Source organism: Staurois parvus, unplaced genomic scaffold (assembly GCF_062004578.1).
Source record: "Staurois parvus isolate SC_StPar_1 unplaced genomic scaffold, SC_StPar_1.0 ptg000965l, whole genome shotgun sequence".
In the NCBI taxonomy this organism is placed as follows: Eukaryota; Metazoa; Chordata; class Amphibia; order Anura; family Ranidae; genus Staurois; species Staurois parvus.
Window position 1 is genome coordinate 228,071 of NW_028318761.1, and position 21,060 is coordinate 249,130.

The 21,060-nt window shown below is 47.4% G+C and overlaps 2 protein-coding genes across 2 annotated transcripts in view; one reads left to right on the plus strand and one right to left on the minus strand.

The window, feature by feature from the left end:
- LOC149441606 (uncharacterized) overlaps positions 1-11,189 on the minus strand; it is a 126,835-nt gene extending 115,646 nt beyond the window's left edge. The window contains 1 exon segment of the mRNA XM_089657110.1: positions 11,040-11,189. Within this exon segment, the coding sequence (XP_089513236.1) occupies positions 11,040-11,189 (150 nt within the window).
- LOC149441607 (uncharacterized) lies at positions 7,974-20,409 on the plus strand. The gene is made up of 7 exons (XM_089657096.1): positions 7,974-12,174; positions 12,263-13,059; positions 13,153-13,242; positions 13,332-13,397; positions 19,060-19,124; positions 19,222-19,287; positions 19,661-20,409. Exons 2-7 carry the CDS (start codon positions 12,492-12,494, stop codon positions 20,156-20,158), a joined length of 1,353 nt encoding a protein of 450 aa, XP_089513222.1. The 5' UTR covers positions 7,974-12,174; positions 12,263-12,491; the 3' UTR covers positions 20,159-20,409.
- Positions 20,410-21,060: the final 651 nt, after the last annotated feature.

A 21,060-nucleotide genomic window follows, 5' to 3' on the forward strand; every position in this document is an offset into this window, starting at 1 on the left:
CTGATTAACGTTTATGTGGCCCTAAGTAACGGTTCTGTGGCCCTCAGTAAAAATTCTGTGTCCCTCAAGAAACAATTCTGTGTCTGTCCGTGAGTAACAATTCTGTGGCCCTAAGTAACGGTTCTGTGGCCCTAAGTAACAATTCTGTGTCCCTGATTAACGTTTATGTGGCCCTAAGTAACGGTTCTGTGGCCCTCAGTAACAATTCTGTGTCCCTGATTAACGTTTATGTGGCCCTAAGTAACGGTTCTGTGGCCCTCAGTAACAATTCTGTGTACCTCAGTAACAATTCTGTGTCTGTCCCTGATTAACGTTTACGTGGCCCTAAGTAACGGTTCTGTGGCCCTCAGTAACAATTCTGTGTACCTCAGTAACAATTCTGTGTCTGTCCCTGATTAACGTTTACGTGGCCCTAAGTAACGGTTCTGTGGCCCTCAGTAACAATTCTGTGTCCCTGATTAACGTTTCTGTGGCCCTAAGTAACGGTTCTGTGGCCCTCAGTAAAAATTCTGTGTCCCTCAAGAAACAATTCTGTGTCTGTCCGTGAGTAACAATTCTGTGGCCCTAAGTAACGGTTCTGTGGCCCTCAGTAACAATTCTGTGTCCCTGATTAACGTTTATGTGGCCCTAAGTAACGGTTCTGTGGCCCTCAGTAACAATTCTGTGTCCCTGATTAACGTTTATGTGGCCCTAAGTCACGGTTCTGTGGCACTCATTAAAAATTCTGTGTCCCTCAAGAAACAATTCTGTGTCTGTCCGTGAGTAACAATTCTGTGGCCCTAAGTAACGGTTCTGTGGCCCTCAGTAACAATTCTGTGTCCCTGATTAACGTTTATGTGGCCCTAAGTAACGGTTCTGTGGCCCTCAGTAACAATTCTGTGTCCCCGATTAACGTTTCTGTGGCACTAAGTAACGGTTCTGTGGCCCTCAGTAACAATTCTGTGTCCCTGAGTAACAATTCTGTGTCTGTCCGAGTAACAATTCTGTGGCCCTAAGTAACAGTTCTGTGGCCCTCAGTAACAATTCTGTGTCCCTGAGTAACAATTCTGTGTCTGTGCGAGTAACAATTCTGTGGCCCTAAGTAACAGTTCTGTGGCCCTCAGTAACAGTTCTGTGTCCCTGAGTAACAATTCTGTGTCTGTGCGAGTAACAATTCTGTGGCCCTAAGTAACAGTTCTGTGGCCCTCAGTAACAATTCTGTGGCCCTAAGTAACGGTTCTGTGGCCCTCAGTAACAATTCTGTGTCCCTGTGTAACAATTCTGTGTCTGTGCGAGTAACAATTCTGTGGCCCTAAGTAACGGTTCTGTGGCCCTCAGTAACAATTCTGTGTCCCTGAGTAACAATTCTGTGTCTGTGCGAGTAACAATTCTGTGGCCCTAAGTAACAGTTCTGTGGCCCCCAGTAACAGTTCTGTGTCCCTGAGTAACAATTCTGTGTCTGTGCGAGTAACAATTCTGTGGCCCTAAGTAACAGTTCTGTGGCCTTCAGTAACAATTCTGTGTCCCTGAGTAACAATTCTGTGGCCCTAAGTAACGGTTCTGTGGCCCTCAGTAACAATTCTGTGTCCCTGTGTAACAATTCTGTGTCTGTGCGAGTAACAATTCTGTGGCCCTAAGTAACAGTTCTGTGGCCCTCAGTAACAGTTCTGTGTCCCTGAGTAACAATTCTGTGTCTGTGCGAGTAACAATTCTGTGGCCCTAAGTAACAGTTCTGTGGCCCTCAGTAACAGTTCTGTGTCCCTGAGTAACAATTCTGTGTCTGTGCGAGTAACAATTCTGTGGCCCTAAGTAACAGTTCTGTGGCCCTCAGTAACAATTCTGTGGCCCTAAGTAACGGTTCTGTGGCCCTCAGTAACAATTCTGTGTCCCTGTGTAACAATTCTGTGTCTGTGCGAGTAACAATTCTGTGGCCCTAAGTAACAGTTCTGTGGCCCTCAGTAACAGTTCTGTGTCCCTGAGTAACAATTCTGTGTCTGTGCGAGTAACAATTCTGTGGCCCTAAGTAACGGTTCTGTGGCCCTCAGTAACAATTCTGTGTCCCTGATTAACGTTTATGTGGCCCTAAGTAACGGTTCTGTGGCCCTCAGTAACAATTCTGTGTCCCCGATTAACGTTTCTGTGGCACTAAGTAACGGTTCTGTGGCCCTCAGTAACAATTCTGTGTCCCTGAGTAACAATTCTGTGTCTGTCCGAGTAACAATTCTGTGGCCCTAAGTAACAGTTCTGTGGCCCTCAGTAACAATTCTGTGTCCCTGAGTAACAATTCTGTGTCTGTGCGAGTAACAATTCTGTGGCCCTAAGTAACAGTTCTGTGGCCCTCAGTAACAGTTCTGTGTCCCTGAGTAACAATTCTGTGTCTGTGCGAGTAACAATTCTGTGGCCCTAAGTAACAGTTCTGTGGCCCTCAGTAACAATTCTGTGTCCCTGAGTAACAATTCTGTGGCCCTAAGTAACGGTTCTGTGGCCCTCAGTAGCAATTCTGTGTCCCTGTGTAACAATTCTGTGTCTGTGCGAGTAACAATTCTGTGGCCCTAAGTAACGGTTCTGTGGCCCTCAGTAACAATTCTGTGTCCCTGAGTAACAATTCTGTGTCTGTGCGAGTAACAATTCTGTGGCCCTAAGTAACAGTTCTGTGGCCCTCAGTAACAATTCTGTGTCCCTGAGTAACAATTCTGTGTCTGTGCGAGTAACAATTCTGTGGCCCTAAGTAACAGTTCTGTGGCCCTCAGTAACAATTCTGTGTCCCTGAGTAACAATTCTGTGGCCCTAAGTAACGGTTCTGTGGCCCTCAGTAACAATTCTGTGTCCCTGTGTAACAATTCTGTGTCTGTGCGAGTAACAATTCTGTGGCCCTAAGTAACAGTTCTGTGGCCCTCAGTAACAGTTCTGTGTCCCTGAGTAACAATTCTGTGTCTGTGCGAGTAACAATTCTGTGGCCCTAAGTAACAGTTCTGTGGCCCTCAGTAACAGTTCTGTGTCCCTGAGTAACAATTCTGTGTCTGTGCGAGTAACAATTCTGTGGCCCTAAGTAACAGTTCTGTGGCCCTCAGTAACAATTCTGTGTCCCTGTGTAACAATTCTGTGTCTGTGCGAGTAACAATTCTGTGGCCCTAAGTAACAGTTCTGTGGCCCTCAGTAACAATTCTGTGTCTGTCCCTGAGTAACAATTCTGTGGCCCTAACTAAAGTTTCTGTGGCCCTAAGTAACAGTTCTGTGGCCCTCAGTAACAATTCTGTGTCCCTGAGTAACAATTCTGTGTCTGTGCGAGTAACAATTCTGTGGCCCTAAGTAACAGTTCTGTGGCCCTCAGTAACAGTTCTGTGTCCCTGAGTAACAATTCTGTGTCTGTGCGAGTAACAATTCTGTGGCCCTAAGTAACAGTTCTGTGGCCCTCAGTAACAATTCTGTGTCCCTGAGTAACAATTCTGTGTCTGTGCGAGTAACAATTCTGTGGCCCTAAGTAACAGTTCTGTGGCCCTCAGTAACAATTCTGTGTCCCTGAGTAACAATTCTGTGGCCCTAAGTAACGGTTCTGTGGCCCTCAGTAACAATTCTGTGTCCCTGTGTAACAATTCTGTGTCTGTGCGAGTAACAATTCTGTGGCCCTAAGTAACAGTTCTGTGGCCCTCAGTAACAGTTCTGTGTCCCTGAGTAACAATTCTGTGTCTGTGCGAGTAACAATTCTGTGGCCCTAAGTAACAGTTCTGTGGCCCTCAGTAACAGTTCTGTGTCCCTGTGTAACAATTCTGTGTCTGTGCGAGTAACAATTCTGTGGCCCTAAGTAACAGTTCTGTGGCCCTCAGTAACAATTCTGTGTCCCTGAGTAACAATTCTGTGTCTGTGCGAGTAACAATTCTGTGGCCCTAAGTAACAGTTCTGTGGCCCCCAGTAACAGTTCTGTGTCCCTGAGTAACAATTCTGTGTCTGTGCGAGTAACAATTCTGTGGCCCTAAGTAACAGTTCTGTGGCCCTCAGTAACAATTCTGTGTCCCTGAGTAACAATTCTGTGGCCCTAAGTAACGGTTCTGTGGCCCTCAGTAACAATTCTGTGTCCCTGTGTAACAATTCTGTGTCTGTGCGAGTAACAATTCTGTGGCCCTAAGTAACAGTTCTGTGGCCCTCAGTAACAGTTCTGTGTCCCTGAGTAACAATTCTGTGTCTGTGCGAGTAACAATTCTGTGGCCCTAAGTAACAGTTCTGTGGCCCTCAGTAACAGTTCTGTGTCCCTGAGTAACAATTCTGTGTCTGTGCGAGTAACAATTCTGTGGCCCTAAGTAACAGTTCTGTGGCCCTCAGTAACAATTCTGTGTCCCTGTGTAACAATTCTGTGTCTGTGCGAGTAACAATTCTGTGGCCCTAAGTAACAGTTCTGTGGCCCTCAGTAACAATTCTGTGTCTGTCCCTGAGTAACAATTCTGTGGCCCTAACTAAAGTTTCTGTGGCCCTAAGTAACAGTTCTGTGGCCCTCAGTAACAATTCTGTGTCTGTCCCTGAGTAACAATTCTGTGGCCCTAACTAAAGTTTCTGTGGCCCTAAGTAACAATTCTCTGGCACTCAGTAACAATTCTGTCTGTCCCTGAGTAACAATTCTGTGGCCCTAATAACGTTTCTGTGGCCCTAAGTAACAGTTCTGTGGCCCTCAGTAACAATTCTGTGTCTGTCCCTGAGTAACAATTCTGTGGCCCTAACTAGCGTTTCTTTGGCCCTAAGTAACGATTCTGTGGCCCTCATTAACAATTCTGTGTCCCTGAGTAATGGTTCTCTGTCCCTAAGTATCGTTTCTCTGTCCCCAAGTATCGTTTCTGTGGCCCTAACTCTGTCCCTAATACAGAGCGGTCTGCCTCTGTTCACTGACTGGAGGCAAATGAAGAATTCCAAAATGGCCGCTATTTATAGCTCGACCATTACACAGTGCTGGCTGGCTGCTGATTGGCTGATGCGATCACATGTCATTGAGGAATGCATTATGGGTCAGCGCGCCTTGTCTGCGCGCCTTCCCAGACATCCCCGCTCCGTCGCCGCACATGTCCGCCGCCATTTTCGGAAAAATTTCGATTCGCGCGTCCGAAGTAGGCTATTTTCCGATATTCGACTCGAATTCCACTTCGGCTACTTCGATTCGCTCATCTCTAATCACCATATCCAGAAAAAATACCTCACTGTCTTGAGGAATGCAAATGATGCATTGTAAAATGCAAACCTCTCCAAAAAAATGGAGCGGAGTGAATATCATGTGCATTGAAAAAGTGTTCCCAAAGAAAAAAGAATCTCTACATGTTTCACTCCAGAAAACAGAGCTTTGTCAGGGATACAAAGAACCAAAATAGGTCACATAGTGGGTGAAAGTTGTGCTCAGCTGCACACGGTGGCACAATGGCACCTATCATTTGTTTCACCTCTATATATAGAGATGATCATCAAAATGCCCCCCCATCACACACAAAAGGAAGGAAGGTAAATCCTTCATTTACACCATGAGGTGCCCTTGATCCTAAACGGAAGATCCATTCTGCAAAAGACATTTATCTCGGCCCCTTTTCTAGGACCTAGATTATATTTGTCAATAATCCAAAAGTCTAAGAGATCAGGCTATCCATCATGTTTTTGTATCATATGTCTTGCTACTGGTCTACCCTTGTTTGGAGCAATATCATTCACATGTTCAAGAACTCTTCTCCTAAAGGGGACAATTGCTTTTCCTACATATATTAGGGGGCATGGGCATTGTAAAGCATAAATCCCCCCCTCTGCGCTGCAATTATAGCAATCTCTTATTTTAATAATCTCCCCAATTTTAGGAGTAACAAACTCCTTGGTATTGCTGAAGAAAGTCCGTGCCTTACAGTGACCCCACCTGAAACTACCTTTTGGTTTCTCAGGCAGCCAAGTGTGTTTCATTGATGATTTAGAGGTTTTTCTAGATGACTATGTACTATCATGTCTCTCAAATTCCTCCCCCGCCTGTAGGTTATCTTGGGGTCTGTAGATAGGATCTGTGATAGATATTTGTCCTCACACAAAATGGTCCAATATCTATGATGTTGAAACTCTGCCCTGATTGATTTGAATATTTACCTATGATACGCATGCCTTGCTGGTCATCCACTTTTATGTTTTTCTTTTCTTTTTTTTGTATAATCTGTTTTTATTAAAGATTTTAAAAATAGAAGGTAAAGAAACAGGATAAAGACACACAGAAACATATAGGGCAGATATCAATATTAGAAAAGGTTCCAATAGCAGACCCAGCGTACAATGATGTAATACAAGTATAGGTCCAGCACATGGTACAGTACAGATGACATGCCACATACCCCACACCCACTGTCAGGGCAGCGAGAAGCTTCACAAAACTTATCACCCAGAGATCTGACCGCCACGCAGGAGCTACGTCTCTGCTCGAGGCCAGCCAATCTCAGGGCGAAAGATCAAACATGCCCCCGTATACTTCAAGCTTCAAACTTAGACAGTAAAAATACCATTATATAGCACAAAAGGCATTTGTAGAAACTCAGCACTCGTGTGTGAGAAGGCGAAGCATATAAAAATAATCCAGAGAAAAGAAAAATAAAAGAGGGGAACAAAAGAAAGAGTACAGGAGGCCGTATAGGGCCAGTAGAATAGGAATAGTAACACAGGATTGAGGGCACGATGCTCATGCTAAAACAGGAGGGGGACAATTCAGGGAGCAGAACCTTGGAGAGACCCACCACATGGCAAGCTGGCCATAGAGTTTCTGGGTCTAGGCATGCAGAGGGACACCAGCTGGGGGAGGGGGGGTCTGGAAGCCCAGATGGGGGACCCAAGGAAAGGATTGAGAATTGTAGAGAGCCCGTATCTGGAGGAGAGTCAACTGGGTCCTCTAATTCCATAGAGTAGTACAACCACCCATCCCAAATGCCATGAAATTTCTCAAGGTTATTTTTGACAGTATGGTTCCAGCGTTCGGCCTGATAGACCCTTTCAACCTCTTGCTTCCACTCTGCTACTGTAGGGCATCTACTCTGCTTCCATAGGCATGGTACTAGGCACTTAGCAGCATTCAAAAGATGCAGAGTAACACTATGTTTATACGTTTGGATTGAGGAAGGGGTGCCATGAAACAGATAGTGTAGAGGGGTGAAATCAATAGGTTGAAAGGTTGTTTTCTAGATCCAGAGGGAAATATCCCTCAAAAACTTTTGAATCTTGGGGCAATGCCACCAAAGTTGTAAAAAGGTGCCTTCCTGAGGACACCCCTGCCATCATCTATTATCAGACCCAGGGAAAATCTTAGCTAGCCGAGAAGGTGTCCTGTACCACCTAGATAAAAACTTATATCACGGCTCTTGTGTTTTGGAACTAATGGACAAAGCATTGTAGTAGCAATTATGGCAAACCAGAAAACTCCGGACATGGACTTGAGGAATACAAATGTTTTATTAAAAACAGCGCTGTTTTGACCCACCTGGGCACAAGCCTGCAAAGATGAGTGAGTTATGGAAAACTTCTTACAAGCGTATATACCAACGATTAGGTCACAATACATACATTCCTCTTTCACTTTCTATATTTTCAACAGGGTTCCTAAACTCTGCAGAATAACCTTGGACAGCAGCTGTAGATAAGAATACCAGCTACGAGCTGGTACACAGTATTCACAGGAAATAAGGGAGGAGGGACTATGAGCCAAAAACCTTGCAAGAAGATACTGAAGTGTGGGGTCTTGTGAGCTACTATGGTGTATGCTAAAATATTTAAATATTACCAATACTGTGTGGTAAAATCGATACAATAATGAGATTATCAGAAAAATTGTGTAAAGAAATATGTGAAAATGAGTGGTTCGCTTACACTATACACATCCTCATACCATTGTGTCATAGAAAATAAAGTCAGAAGTGGTGTCGCGCTCCACTACCAATTGCAAAAATGTAAATAAATAATAGTCCAGCTTCAATAGAGTGTATATTATACACACTTTCGAAGCTGGACTGTTATTTATTTAATATTTATTTATTCACATTTTTGCAATTGGTAGTGGAGCGCGACACCACTTCTGACTTGCAAGCAGATCCTGTTAGAAATGTTACGGTTTAAAGGGGAACTCTGCCATATCTGGGTGCTACCACATTCCCCCCCTTTGATGCTATCGTAGCGAACGTTTGAATGAGATAAAGCATCACCAATTAACCATTAACTACCCAAATCATACGGGTCTAAGGGCAGACTTACTGATCTTGGACATCTAGGGGTTGATATTACCACATGGCCATTACATGGATTGCAGTCTTACTATTGGACAGCTGGATAAGCTAGGCAAGGACTGAAGGCTAGCGTCATGACTTTCCTCTCCCCATGTTCCCCATGCTACACAACTCCACTGAGGACAGTCATTTCAGAATTCATTATTGCAGCCATTTCCTCGCTTCCCTAAGCAAATATACTTATCATTTGCCAGGTACTCCCTTTCCCATTCTAACCCCCCCCCCCCGCAACCTTTCCTGGGGGAATAGTTTAGGTTAATAGCAGAGCATACATCAAAGATCAGGCTCGCTGCAGCATTGGGATTGGTTATCAGGGTACGGTTTATCAGCTTGCCTGTGGAGCAGTAGCTCCATATGGTCACCCAGGTTTTAGTGGGTCTATAGGTGGGGTCATAACAGGTTACCTGGTTCCCTACCGTGCACATTGAGTAAGTTGTTTCATTATGTACACAAGTGTCAGTCATTGTTCCCTCACCTTGATAATGAGAATGCCATAGTAACATTCTAGTGGTCACAGATCCTACTCTTGTAGTCTCCATACATGGGTCACATGATCTGCCCTCCCCCTATCGTTCTAGTCAGGGTTATTACTATGGCTACCAGCATTTTATTAAAACATTTTTATCAGGCATCCTATTGGTGTATATTCCCATCTTGTGCTGTGCATTGGCCAGTCAGCTTCCAGGTGTGACTGGAGCAGAGCTGGAATTCTTCCTTCTGGTCAGATGTAACCTTTTCTTCCACCATGCGTAGACTCAACAGCTTCCAGGTATGTGCTGAGAGCAGGGCTGGAGTCCTTCGTTCTGATCAGATGTAACCTTTTCTTCCACCATGCGTAGACTCAACAGCTTCCAGGTATGTGCTGAGAGCAGGGCTGGAGTCCTTCCTTCTGGTCAGATGTAACCTTTTCTTCCACCATGTGTAGACTCAACAGCTTCCAGGTGTGACTGGAGCAGAGCTGGAATTCTTCCTTCTGGTCAGATGTAACCTTTTCTTCCACCATATGTAGACTCAACAGCTTCCAGGTATGTGCTGAGAGCAGGGCTGGAGTCCTTCCTTCTGGTCAGATGTAACCTTTTCTTCCACCATGTGTAGACTCAACAGCTTCCAGGTGTGACTGGAGCAGAGCTGGAATTCTTCCTTCTGGTCAGATGTAACCTTTTCTTCCACCATGTGTAGACTCAACAGCTTCCAGGTATGTGCTGAGAGCAGGGCTGGAATTCTTCCTTCTGATCTCTTTGGTCAGCTTCAGCTTTAAGGGGTCTTGAGGGTCTGCTTTACTCAGCCAGGAATCTGTGGTGATACCACAGATTCCTGGCTGAGCAGCTCGCTTTGCTCTGGAGTGATGTATCCAGGGGGTCACCTTGGCCACCTTGATGGCTGTGGGAGTGGATAGAAGAACAGTGTAAGGACCTCCATCTGGGCCCACTCCTTTACCCACACTGCATCTCCTGGTGCAAAAGGATGGATGGGGTTGGACAGGCGTATGGGGAGTTTCTCTTGAACCCACTTCTCTATATCCTGCATGTTCTCCCCCAATTTCTGTAACAGTTCACGGTTCACCACCCTTCCTATCTGGTGTAAGTCTCCCTTGATACCTCCAATGATGGGTGGGGGCCTACCATATAGTACTTCAAAAGGGGACAAATTTGTCCTCTTTGTTGTTGTACTCCAGATTCTCAACAAGGCAATGGGCAGCATCAAGCTCCACTTCATTTGGGTTTCCTGACAGAGTTTTGCCAGTTGTAAGTTTAGGGTGCGGTTCATTCTTTCCACTTTTCCAGATCTTTGAGGCCTGCATACAGTGTGTAGTCTCCAAGTGGTCTTGAGTATGGCTGCAAATATCTGAAGGCACTTGTGAACAAAGACAGAACCATTGTCTGAGCCTATGGAGGAGGGATCTTCATATCTAGGGATAATTTCCTGTATTAGGCATTTGACCACTTCTCTGGTAGTTTCAGTTCGTATAGGCCAGGCTTCCACCCAGCCTGAATAGGTGCAGACGGCCACCAGCAGATATTTATATCCTCCTGAAGGGGGCATAACAGTGAAGTTGACCATTAATTCTTCCATTGGTGAGGCCCTACTGCTTGTACTCTGGGAGTTGGTACAGGCCCTTGTCTTGGATTGTTTCTGGTTGATTCCACACATCTACTGGCTGCTGCTTGTGCTTGCGTGGATAGACAGGGAATGTAAAAATATCTCTCTAGGGCCTTTTCAATGGCTGTTTTGCCTGTGTGTGTTCCCTTGTAGAATTCTGTCACTAATTCAGTTGCTACAGCAGCTGGAATGACCATTCTTCCATCCTGCAGTTGATACCACCAGTCTTAATGTACTTTCCAGGTTCAGTCTCTATCCATTCTTGTTCTGCCTTTGTATAGATTGGGTCCCATTCAGAGAGTGGTATGAGAACAGAGGGGCCATAATCTGTTGTGGGGACCACTGAAGTGCTGCCTCTTTGGCTGCTTGATCTGCTTTTCTGTTGCCTTTGGCCACCTGGGAGTCTCCCTTTTGATGACCCCTACAGTGTATTACTGCAACTTCCGAGGGGGCCCATACTGCTTCCAAAGGTTCTAGTATTTCTGTCCCATACTTGATGCCCTTTTCCCTGGATGTGATGAGTCCTCTTTCCTTGTACAGGGCTCCATGAGCATGAAGAGTCAGGAAGACATACTTAGAGCCCACATAATCATTCAGTCTTAGGCCTGCAGCTAGTTGTAGCACTCAGGTCAGGGCAATTAATTCCACTTTTTGTGCAGAGGTCCCCTGTGGTAGGGCTGTTGCCTCAATCACCGTATCCTGTGTGACCACTGAATAACCGGCATAGCGGATTCCATCCTTTACGAAACTGCTGCTATCAATGTAATATTCAACATCTGGCTTTCCCAAGGGACTGTCTCTCAAGTCTAGCATAGACTTCATCCATTGCCTGGAGGCAGTCATGTATTAGGGGTTCTTTTGAGGTGGGGAGCAGGGTGGCGGGGTTCAGAGTGTTAACAGTCTCTAAATGGATTTGAGGATTGTCACACAGCATGGCCTGGTATTTGACCATCCGGCTGTTAGTAAACCAGTGATTTCCCTTATAATCCATCAATGCCTGAATGTGGTGTGGAACTCCTGACACAGATCTCTTGACCCAGTGACAACTTGTCAGCTTAGGCCACCAAGAGGGCTGTTGCTGAGATAGCCCACAGCCAAGGTGGCCAACCTTGAGCTAGTGTCCAGTTTGGAAAGGTACGCCACTGGCCGACATTTTATAAAAAAATTTTTTTCACAACTCTGAGTTTATTAAAAAAGTCATATAAGGACACTTTTTGTTGGGGAATATTTATTTTTTTAATATTTTTTGATTATTTATTTTATTCTTATTGATTTTAACATATGATTGGTTAAACACTGTGGTCATCTAGTAAGAAGGAGCGCTGCCTTTTTTTTTATTTACATGCACACCTGGTTAAGGGTTAGGTGAGCTGCTTTTCACATTTGCATATTAATTTGCACATTAATTGGTTGATTGATTGTTTTGTGGCTCTGTCCATATTCTAATTCTCTTAATGTGGTGTTTGTCTGGCCAAACCTAGTATTTCTTCCTCTAGACCTGTTAATGTATCACCTCCCACGTTGGTTGTGTTGGCATTTTTTACTTGGCTTTGGGGTCCCCCCTCAAGCAGGCCCTGGGCATTCTCTGGAGGCCATAGACCTGACCTTTGGTCTTATGTCCTTTTCCCCATTGCAGATTTTGTAATACTTTGCCCCCCCTCCATCCCAGGCGAAGAGAGCCATTTGGTTGTCTTGGTAAGTGTGGCCCCCGCCAGGGCATGTGCTGTAGTTGGAGCCAGACACCTATTGCCCTTCTGTCTTTTTTCTCATTGCAGGATTTTGACGTATCTGCCCCCCCTTGGGCCAAGAGGGCCAGTTGTTTCTTTTGGTAAGTGTGGCCCTTCCTCCAGGGCATGTGCTGTCTTTGGAGCCCAGACAACTGACCCTTGCCCTTATGTCCCTTTTTTCTGTTGCAGATTTTCACCCTAACACACGGACATCCCACCACTTAGGACCTGCTGCTTCTGCTGCAAACAGCACCTAGTCAGACTCACTGCCCACTTATCCTCCCATGGCACCCCCAAGGAGGCAAAGAGTCCAGGGTTCCAGGGGGGTCATGGTGCCAGGGGGGATACTAGGCCCCCCACTGGCCATGATGCTAGGGGGGCTACTAGGGCCCAGGGGTCCACTAGGGCCAGGGGGGGCATGGTGGGCCGGAGGTCTGGCTGTGATGTAAGGAGGTCACAAGCTGGTGGCAGAAGGGGCCAGGCTTCCTTCAGAGAAGAGGCGGAAGCTGAGCTGAGTACCTCACCTGGGTCTGATGCCTCCCCTTTGAGCCCAGGAGAAGGGACATCAAGGGCAGGCAGAAGGTCCCGGTCAAAGCCCAACTTTCCACCCTTCTCCCGCAATGAGACCTGGGCCCTGGTGGTTGCTTATGTAGAACGGGCTGAATGCATCGCAGGGCACAGGTCCTCCCGCAGTGGTCAGGCAGCAAAGGACCGTCTGTGGAAGGAAATCACGGTGGCCGTAAATGCAGTGGGCAGGATGTTACGCAGGAACCTCAAGAATGTGAAGAAGCGTATGCGTGATCTGAGGCGGAGATTAAAGGAGAAGCTGACTCTGTGGGCTCAGCAGGGACATGTTACAAGGCGAGGGGTGGACCCTGACCATCTGCAGGTCCTGTCTCAGGCAGAACAGGCACTTCTGCCGATCATCAGCCTCAACACGATTGTTGGGGTGAAGGCTCATGGAGATAATGATGATTGCCACAGTGGTAAGTACACCACACATGTCCATATTGTGTCTTCAAAGTTGTGTTATCTTTTTAACATTTACCATTTGTTGTTTATTTTGTTTTGTGTTATAGCCAGTCCCAAGGCAGGGGCAGCCCCAGCCAGCCCATCAGAGGACAAGCCAGAAGATCGCACATACGCTGATCCAGAGGTGTTCCCTCCTGGTAAGTACTCATTGGGAATGCACCCCGTAATGTTGAACAGGCTGCTAGAACATCAAACATCATCTCACATGTCAATGTCCTATTCACAGCACAACATCAGGAGGAGGAGGAGGAGCGGCTCCCCCCACTGCAGTCAGGAATGGAGGAAGATCTGGGTATGTATTAATGTGCTTGTCTAGAACAATTATAATCACTCAGGATGAGCCAATGAGCATCCTCTTAGGAATGCAGAACAAACCAATGCTAAACTCTGTGTGAACACAAATATATCTCCACAACACGCTGGATTTCTTTGGGGTTCCTCACTGTATTGCACTCAAACCCCTAGAGAAATCCGTGTGAAAACCTGTTACCACACAGAAATGTGTCTAATCCCTGCCAAATGTCCTGGGACCAGTTTCCCCGGACCAAGAAAAGCAGGTAACCCCACCAAACCAAATGGGGGAACTAACTGATGAGAGCAATAAAGGTCCAAACATCACTAACTAGCTGACATCTCCTGAGCGTTCCAAATCAGACTCGCCCTCGCAACTTCACAACTTCTCCCAGACACAAAAACATTCCACGCATGTAAACACATACATGTAATCTGATCAACGTCAACATGCTCAACTCTGACAGTCCCAGAATATCCAATGTGTTTGGTGTTTAGTGACATCATATATCATGCCTGCTCAATATACAGGAAATGATCCACTACAGGGACCCATCACCTCCCAATCGTGCCGCTCACCTTCAGGTTTGAGCCACACAAAGGGAAGGTCAAACACACTTTGGTCACCACTATGGGTGGCAGAACTGGCAACATTCCTCCACTTCACTTGGAATCAGTAAGTCTCATTTTAAGGCCGCAGGTCTCCAGGCAAATCCTTGTTAAAAGTAAAGCCCAAAAGAGCTCATGATTGTTTACATTTCCATTCAATGAGTTTATTGGCCCCTTAAGGATGCTGATTTCCGGAGTAGTGTTTAACCACTTGTCACCCGCACTGTAGCTGTCATTTGGCTAGAGTCCGGGGAGGGCGTTCTATGACATGCCCTCCCACATGCCCCTGGGGGTGCACACCCAGCCATCTCAGGGGTCGCTGTGTCCTACGGACACAGCTGATCACATGATGTGGTAAAAGGCCAATCACAGCGGCCTTTTACCACGTGATCACGGTAGATCACCGGTAAATGCAGTTGCCGGTTATCGGCTGCACTTTCCTCATGCTGTCACAGTGGGAGGAAAGTACTGCAGATAACCGACAATTGGCAGAGGGTGGATCGGCACCGATCACCAGCTCACTGATGATCATTGACCTGATGATACCCCACTTCCTGGACAACTTCGCCGCCTGGCTCCCCTTCTTCCTCTCCTCTGAGCTACCGACCATCATCCTCGGGGACTTCAACATCCCCATCAACGACAACAGCCCGGCTACTTCCCAATTCCTCCACCTAACCTCCTCCTTCGCGCTCACACAGCACACTCAATCCTCCACCCACTTCGGAGGGAACACCCTGGACCTCGTCTTCTCCCACCTCTGTACCCTTAACCAGTTCTCTAACACCCCCTTCCCTCTCTCCGACCACCACCTCATCACATTCTCCATCTCCCCTTCCCCCAACTCCCCCCCCCCAAAAACGCCAAACCATCACCAGCCGCAACCTCCGCAACCTGAACCCGGCCCCCCTCCACTCTGCCGCCGACTGCCTACACAACAGCATCCTCTCACTGTCATGTCCTGACATAGCCACCACCATGTACAATGACTCACTGTCAGCTGCCCTAGACTCTCTGGCACCCCTAACCACACGCATCATCAAACCCAGACCGCTTCAACCCTGGCAGAATGACAGCACTAAACGCCTCAAACGTCGCAGTCGCGCACCGGAGAGACTGTGGCGCAAAACCAGGTCCCCTCATACTTTCTCCCTCTACAAATCTGCATTTCTCATCTACACCTCCTCCCTCCACGCCGCCAAGCAGGCCTACTTTGTTAACCTTATAAACACCCTCTCCTCCTGTCCTCGCCGACTCTTCTCCACCTTCAACTCCCTGCTCTCTCCCCCCCCCCCTCCTCCACTCAGTACCTCTCTCACCGCCCACGAGATTGCCACTCATTTCCACAACAAGATTGACGCTATCTGTAAGGACATTGACAACTTGCAATCTACCTCCCCACCTAGCCTCCTCACCCCCATCACCCCTTCATCTCCCCCCTCCTCTGCCCTCACAACCGCACTGCCCCCCACCTCTCCCAAGGCCCCGCCCACCATAACCCCCCCTGCACTGCACTCCCTCAGCCCTGTCACTACTGAGGAAGTCGCCAAAGTCCTCTCAGAAGCCCGCCTCACTACCTGCCCCCTGGACCCTATCCCCTCTCAACTCCTCCGGTCACCCCCCGCCTCCCTCATCCGCTCCCTCACCCACATCTTCAATCTCTCCCTCTCTACTGGCGCATTCCCCTCCCCCCTAAAGCACGCGCATATCACCCCCATCCTCAAAAAGCCCTCCCTGGATCCCGCGGACCCCAACAACCTCAGACCCATCTCCCTGCTGCCACTCACCTCCTAGCTCCTTGAGCGCATGGTCTACGATCGCCTAAGCTCCCACCTTACAGACAATAACCTCCTTGACCCACTACAGTCCGGCTTCCGTCCCCTACACTCCACTGAAACTGCCCTACTCAAAATCACTAATGACCTACTAAACGCCAAAGCCAAGGGCGACTACTCTGTCCTCCTTCTCCTGGACCTCTCTGCGGCCTTCGACACAGTTGACCACCCCCTCCTCCTTAATAAACTACTCTCCCTTGGCATCAGAGACACCGCTCTCTCCTGGTTCTCATCCTACCTATCCCGACGCTCCTTCAGCGTCACCTACAATGGTACCACCTCCCCCTCTCTGTTGGGGTCCCCCAAGGCTCTGTCCTTGGACCCCTTCTCTTCTCCATCTACACCTCCTCCCTGGGCACACTCATACACTCCCACGGCTTCAATTATCACCTCTACGCTGACGACACCCAAATCTACCTCTCCACCCCTCTCCTCACTCCCACTATCTCCGCCCGCATTACTCACCTCCTAAATGACATCTCAGACTGGATGTCGCTACATTTCCTCAAGCTCAACCTCTCCAAAACCGAGCTCCTCGTCTTTCCCCCTGCCAACACCCCCCCCCCCCATCCTATCCATCATCACCAACAACACCACTATCATTCCCGCCCCGCAAGCCAAAGTCCTTGGCGTCATTCTTGACTCGAACCTCTCCTTCCAACCACATGTCAAATCACTCACAAACACATGCAGGCTCCATCTCCGCAACGTTGCCAAGATACGCTCCTTCCTCACCCCAGACACCACCAAACTTCTAGTACACTCCCTCATCATCTCACGCCTTGACTACTGTAATTCTCTTCTCACCGGCCTACCCAAGTGCAGGCTCTCCCCGCTCCAGACCATCCTGAACTCAGCGGCTAGACTCATCCACCTCACCACCCGCTCCACCTCTGCCACCCCCCTCTGCCTCTCCCTCCACTGGCTCCCGATTGCCCAACGCATCAAATTTAAACTCCTAACCCTGACCTACAAAGCCGTTCACAACACTGCCCCTGACTACCTCACCAACCTGATCACCAAGTACCGCCCTACCCGTACCCTTCGCTCCTCACAGGACCTCCTTCTATCCTGCTCCCTGGTCTCCTCCTCCCATGCACGACTGCAGGACTTCTCCAGGTCCTCCCCCATCCTCTGGAACTCACTGCCCCAATCCATCAGACTGTCGCCTTCCCTCCTCACATTCAGGCGCTCCCTCAAAACCCATCTCTTCAGGGAAGCCTACCCCACCCTCACCTAACGGCCATTCTCCCTCTTTCCTCCCACCCCTCAGCCACTTCCTACTGTACCTTTACCCCCTCCCTCCTAGATTGTAAGCTCGAAAGAGTAGGGCCCTCTTACCCCTCGTACGTTGTTTGTTGTTGTTGTACTGTGCCATGTATTGTCCCCCCTATTGTACAGCGCTGAGCAAACCCTTTGGCGCTATATAAACTCCATGTAATAATAATAATAATCAGAGCCCAGCAGTGCTGCCAGTCAGTGCTGCCTATCTGTGCCACCTCATCAGTGTCCATCAATGCTGCCTATCTGTGCTACCTCATCAGTGTCCATCAGTGCTGCCTATCTGTGCAGCCTCATCAGTGTCCATCAGTGCTGCCTATCAGTGCAGCCTCATTGACACACATCAGTGAAGGAGAAAAATTACCTGTTTGAAAAAGAGAAACAAAGAAACATTTTTTGATTTAAAATTTGTAGCTCTTTTTTTTTTTGTTTATAGCACAAAAAACAAACCACCCATCAGTAATTAAATACCACCAGAAGCAACCACTATTTGTGTGAAAAAAAAGATAAAAATGTCATATGGGTACAGTGTTGCATGACCACAATTGTCATTCAAAGTGTGACAGCGCTGAAAGGTAAATATTGTCCGGGGCAGGAAGGGAGTCTAAGTGTCCGGTAGCCAAGTGGTAAAAAAGCCGTGCTGACCCTGCTGGCAGTGATATCTAGTGGGCCCCTCTCCTGACTTGTTTCATCATGTGATCTGGGACTTCAGCATAGGAAAACTTGAGGTCAACATCAAGAAATGTAGCTGCTCACCCAATCATCAAGTTCCAAGTGAAGGCGACCATTTTGCCTTTGTTCAAAATGTAGAGGCCAAATCAAATACATACCATGACTGAGTATTCTTGGGGCCATTTTCCTGGATTGCAAAAACCCAGCCAGATCCAAATAAAATTACACGAAATTTTCATTTTTTCAATGCTTGAAAAAGGAATCCCCAGGGGCAAATCATTTAAAGTGCTCCTCCCCCCCCCCAAAAAAAAAATGGAACCTAACTAATGCTTTGGGCCTCTTATGTAAACTTGGGGCCAATAATTAGACTGAGTTTTGCACATCACATGACTAGCAGGAAGATCTATTCCTTTGTCAGACTTATCCACCGAGAATCTCAGGATTGAAGTCACCTAAAGCCCAAAAGGCATCATAAAGACTAATCTATAGTTCATTGACAAATACACTATATTGCCAACACTGCTGGGATGACTTCCTTTCCGCACACATGAACTTCAATGACATCCCAGTCTTAGTCCGTAGGGTTCAATATTGAGTAGTCCCGCCCTTTGTAGCTCAGCTTCCAATCGTCTGGAAAGGCTGTTTAATATTTTTGGATACTCTGAGATTGCCACATGAGTTCATTATTTTCCTTTTCACATTGAGTTTGCAGGAGACCTGCGGTTTAAAAGTGATTAAAGGAGTTTTGGATGCATTGCTCTTCGTCTCTTCAGATCAACAGTTATATCAACAATTCTTTTGGGTGCATTTACATGCATTTGGTTTTGGAAATATTTTGGGGAACATTTAGATTTGATCCGACCCCTTTTTTTCCCTGGGTGACCCTTCTATAACCTATTGAATCCTTTTCGGAATGTTGCCTTGACAACAAATGTTATATCTTTTGCTTTAATGTTTGAAGCCCATGGTCAAAATGGCTGCAGTAGCTTATGGGCATAATGGAGCCATCCTAACACATCTGCCTCCTTGTTTGGCAGGAAAGGTGGCCCCTCATTCTTGTGGCCCCTGCTCCTGAGCCTTACCATGCCTCTTTCTACTCCCTACCAGTCTCCTGGGCTGTGGCTGCCAGTGTTCTATTTGTCTGGATAAACTTGGGTGAAGAACATATCAATGAGCAATCCCTCAAACCTTGGTCACAAATGTCACATCATACATACAGCCCAACTAGTATCTGTTACTAATCATCATCTTGAACTCTATTTGCAGATCATCTTTTGCCCCTGGAGGCCCCAGCTGTTGGAGTGGGAGAGGAATCTGCATCTGATGTTGGGGTACGGGAACTGCTGTAATGGGGTGGGGATGTACAAATGCATGTTTCATGTGTATTTGGGAAATGTCATGCATTGTTTTTTTTGTTTTGTGGTGCAGGGAAGTTCAGGCACTCCAAACTTGCATGAAATGCCGTCACCTCCACCTGAGTTGCCTGAACATCCGGTAAGAGATGCTAAAGATGTTCTCCCTAATGAGTCACCCATTTAGAGTATAACTCCGTTCCTGGCTGGGCAGGATTTGGCAACGTGATGTGTAACTTTTTTTGGATCATTGTTTAGTCAGGAGCTGGAGGGAGTGATGTGCATGTGACAAATCAGCAGGAAGGTATCAGTCTGGGGAAAGATGCCAAACCATTCATTTCAGTCAAATGTTCATCCAGTGTAATGTGTCAGGGAAAGGCATTCACCAATACCTGGTCCTAGGGGTGGGACAAGAACATGATCTAGTGTTTGGTGTCAGACGAGCCCCCTGTCCTACTGTACCCTTGTGCTGTGTGTTAAACATTCTTTCATTTTTTGTTTGTTTCTCCTTGCAGCCAACATTGAATGCGGCTGGATCGGCACCCCGTCCACCTGGACCCGGCCCCCTTCTCAAGCTTAGGGAAAGGATGTTCAACATGGAGAGATTATGGGAGCAAAGGAGGCTTTCTAATGCATCCAGTAATATAGAAAGGTTACTGGGGCTCCAACATGAAGCCCTGCTTGGACTTGTCACCTCGGTCAGGGATCAGACTACAGCATTGCAGGACCTTAGTCATGATATCCGGGCCTTATGTCAAGCAGGGGCTGAACAAAATGCGCCTTCGGCCAGAGGCTTCCAACCCCTGTGCAGTAGTAGTTTGGGGCCAATGCCAAGGTTGCCAAAGAGTTTCCCTGTAGAAAGTACCATGGAAGCAGCAGAGGAACAAGCCTTGGAGGTGCCGATTCTGGAACTACCCACTCTGGAGCAGCCCCCTCAAGAAACCTCACCTGAAGACCAATATGCCTCCTTCCCCATGGATTCCTCTTCTGCACCTTCCTCACACTCCCCTTGACCACACCCCCACTTTCACACCCCCTCCCCTTGTTTCTACACGCTCCTCCTCTCAATCCCGTTTCCACCCTTACCTTCCACGTCCTGCCCACTCTCCTCAGCCCTCAAATGCCCCTCCCCACATTCTCCCTGTCTTCCATTCCCCCCATTCAACCTCTCCCCCAGCACTCCCTCCCCACCACTCTTTCCCAGCCCCCCCACACACTGTACCCCCCCAACCATCACACCCACCCCCTCTGCAGCAGCAGCCTCCTCCCCATTCATTTTGTATGTTTTTTTTGTAATAAATATTATTTGGAAAGTAGCAGAACGTGTCTTTCAAATTGTCAGAAATGCATTTGGGGTAATAATGGTGGCTTGGTCATGTCGGGAATCCAACACAGGTGCTTTTCTGAGTATGGCTACCAATAATTCCAAATAGCGAACACTAAAAAAGCAGCACTTCAGAAAGAAAACTAAAAGGTGACCCTTCCAGAGGCATTGGTGGTTAGACTCTTTGGCCTTTCTGCTGCTTTCACCTGGTGGTCTGTCCTGCAAATAGTTTTAGCTGTTCCCCATCACACAAGTTCTCTGGCACATGTAGCGGTTGGCCATTATCTGCTAACCATTTGGCTGCCCCAAGGGAGCTTAGAATTATCAGTGGACTCTGTGGGCAAGGCTAACGTTCCCCAATATGGGAACACACAATATTGCAGCTTGTTCTCTAAGTGTCGGCTAGCTTTTGTCTTTTTGGGGTGCTGATTTTGGCCAAGACTCCTGCATGGAACACTCACCTCCCCAGAGACTGACACTGCTGTCCAAATATGTTCCCTGTGCTACTTCATTGACACACACTATACAAGAAGTGTGTAATATCCAGGACACCAGGCGTGACACCAGGACACAACTTACACACAGTAAGCC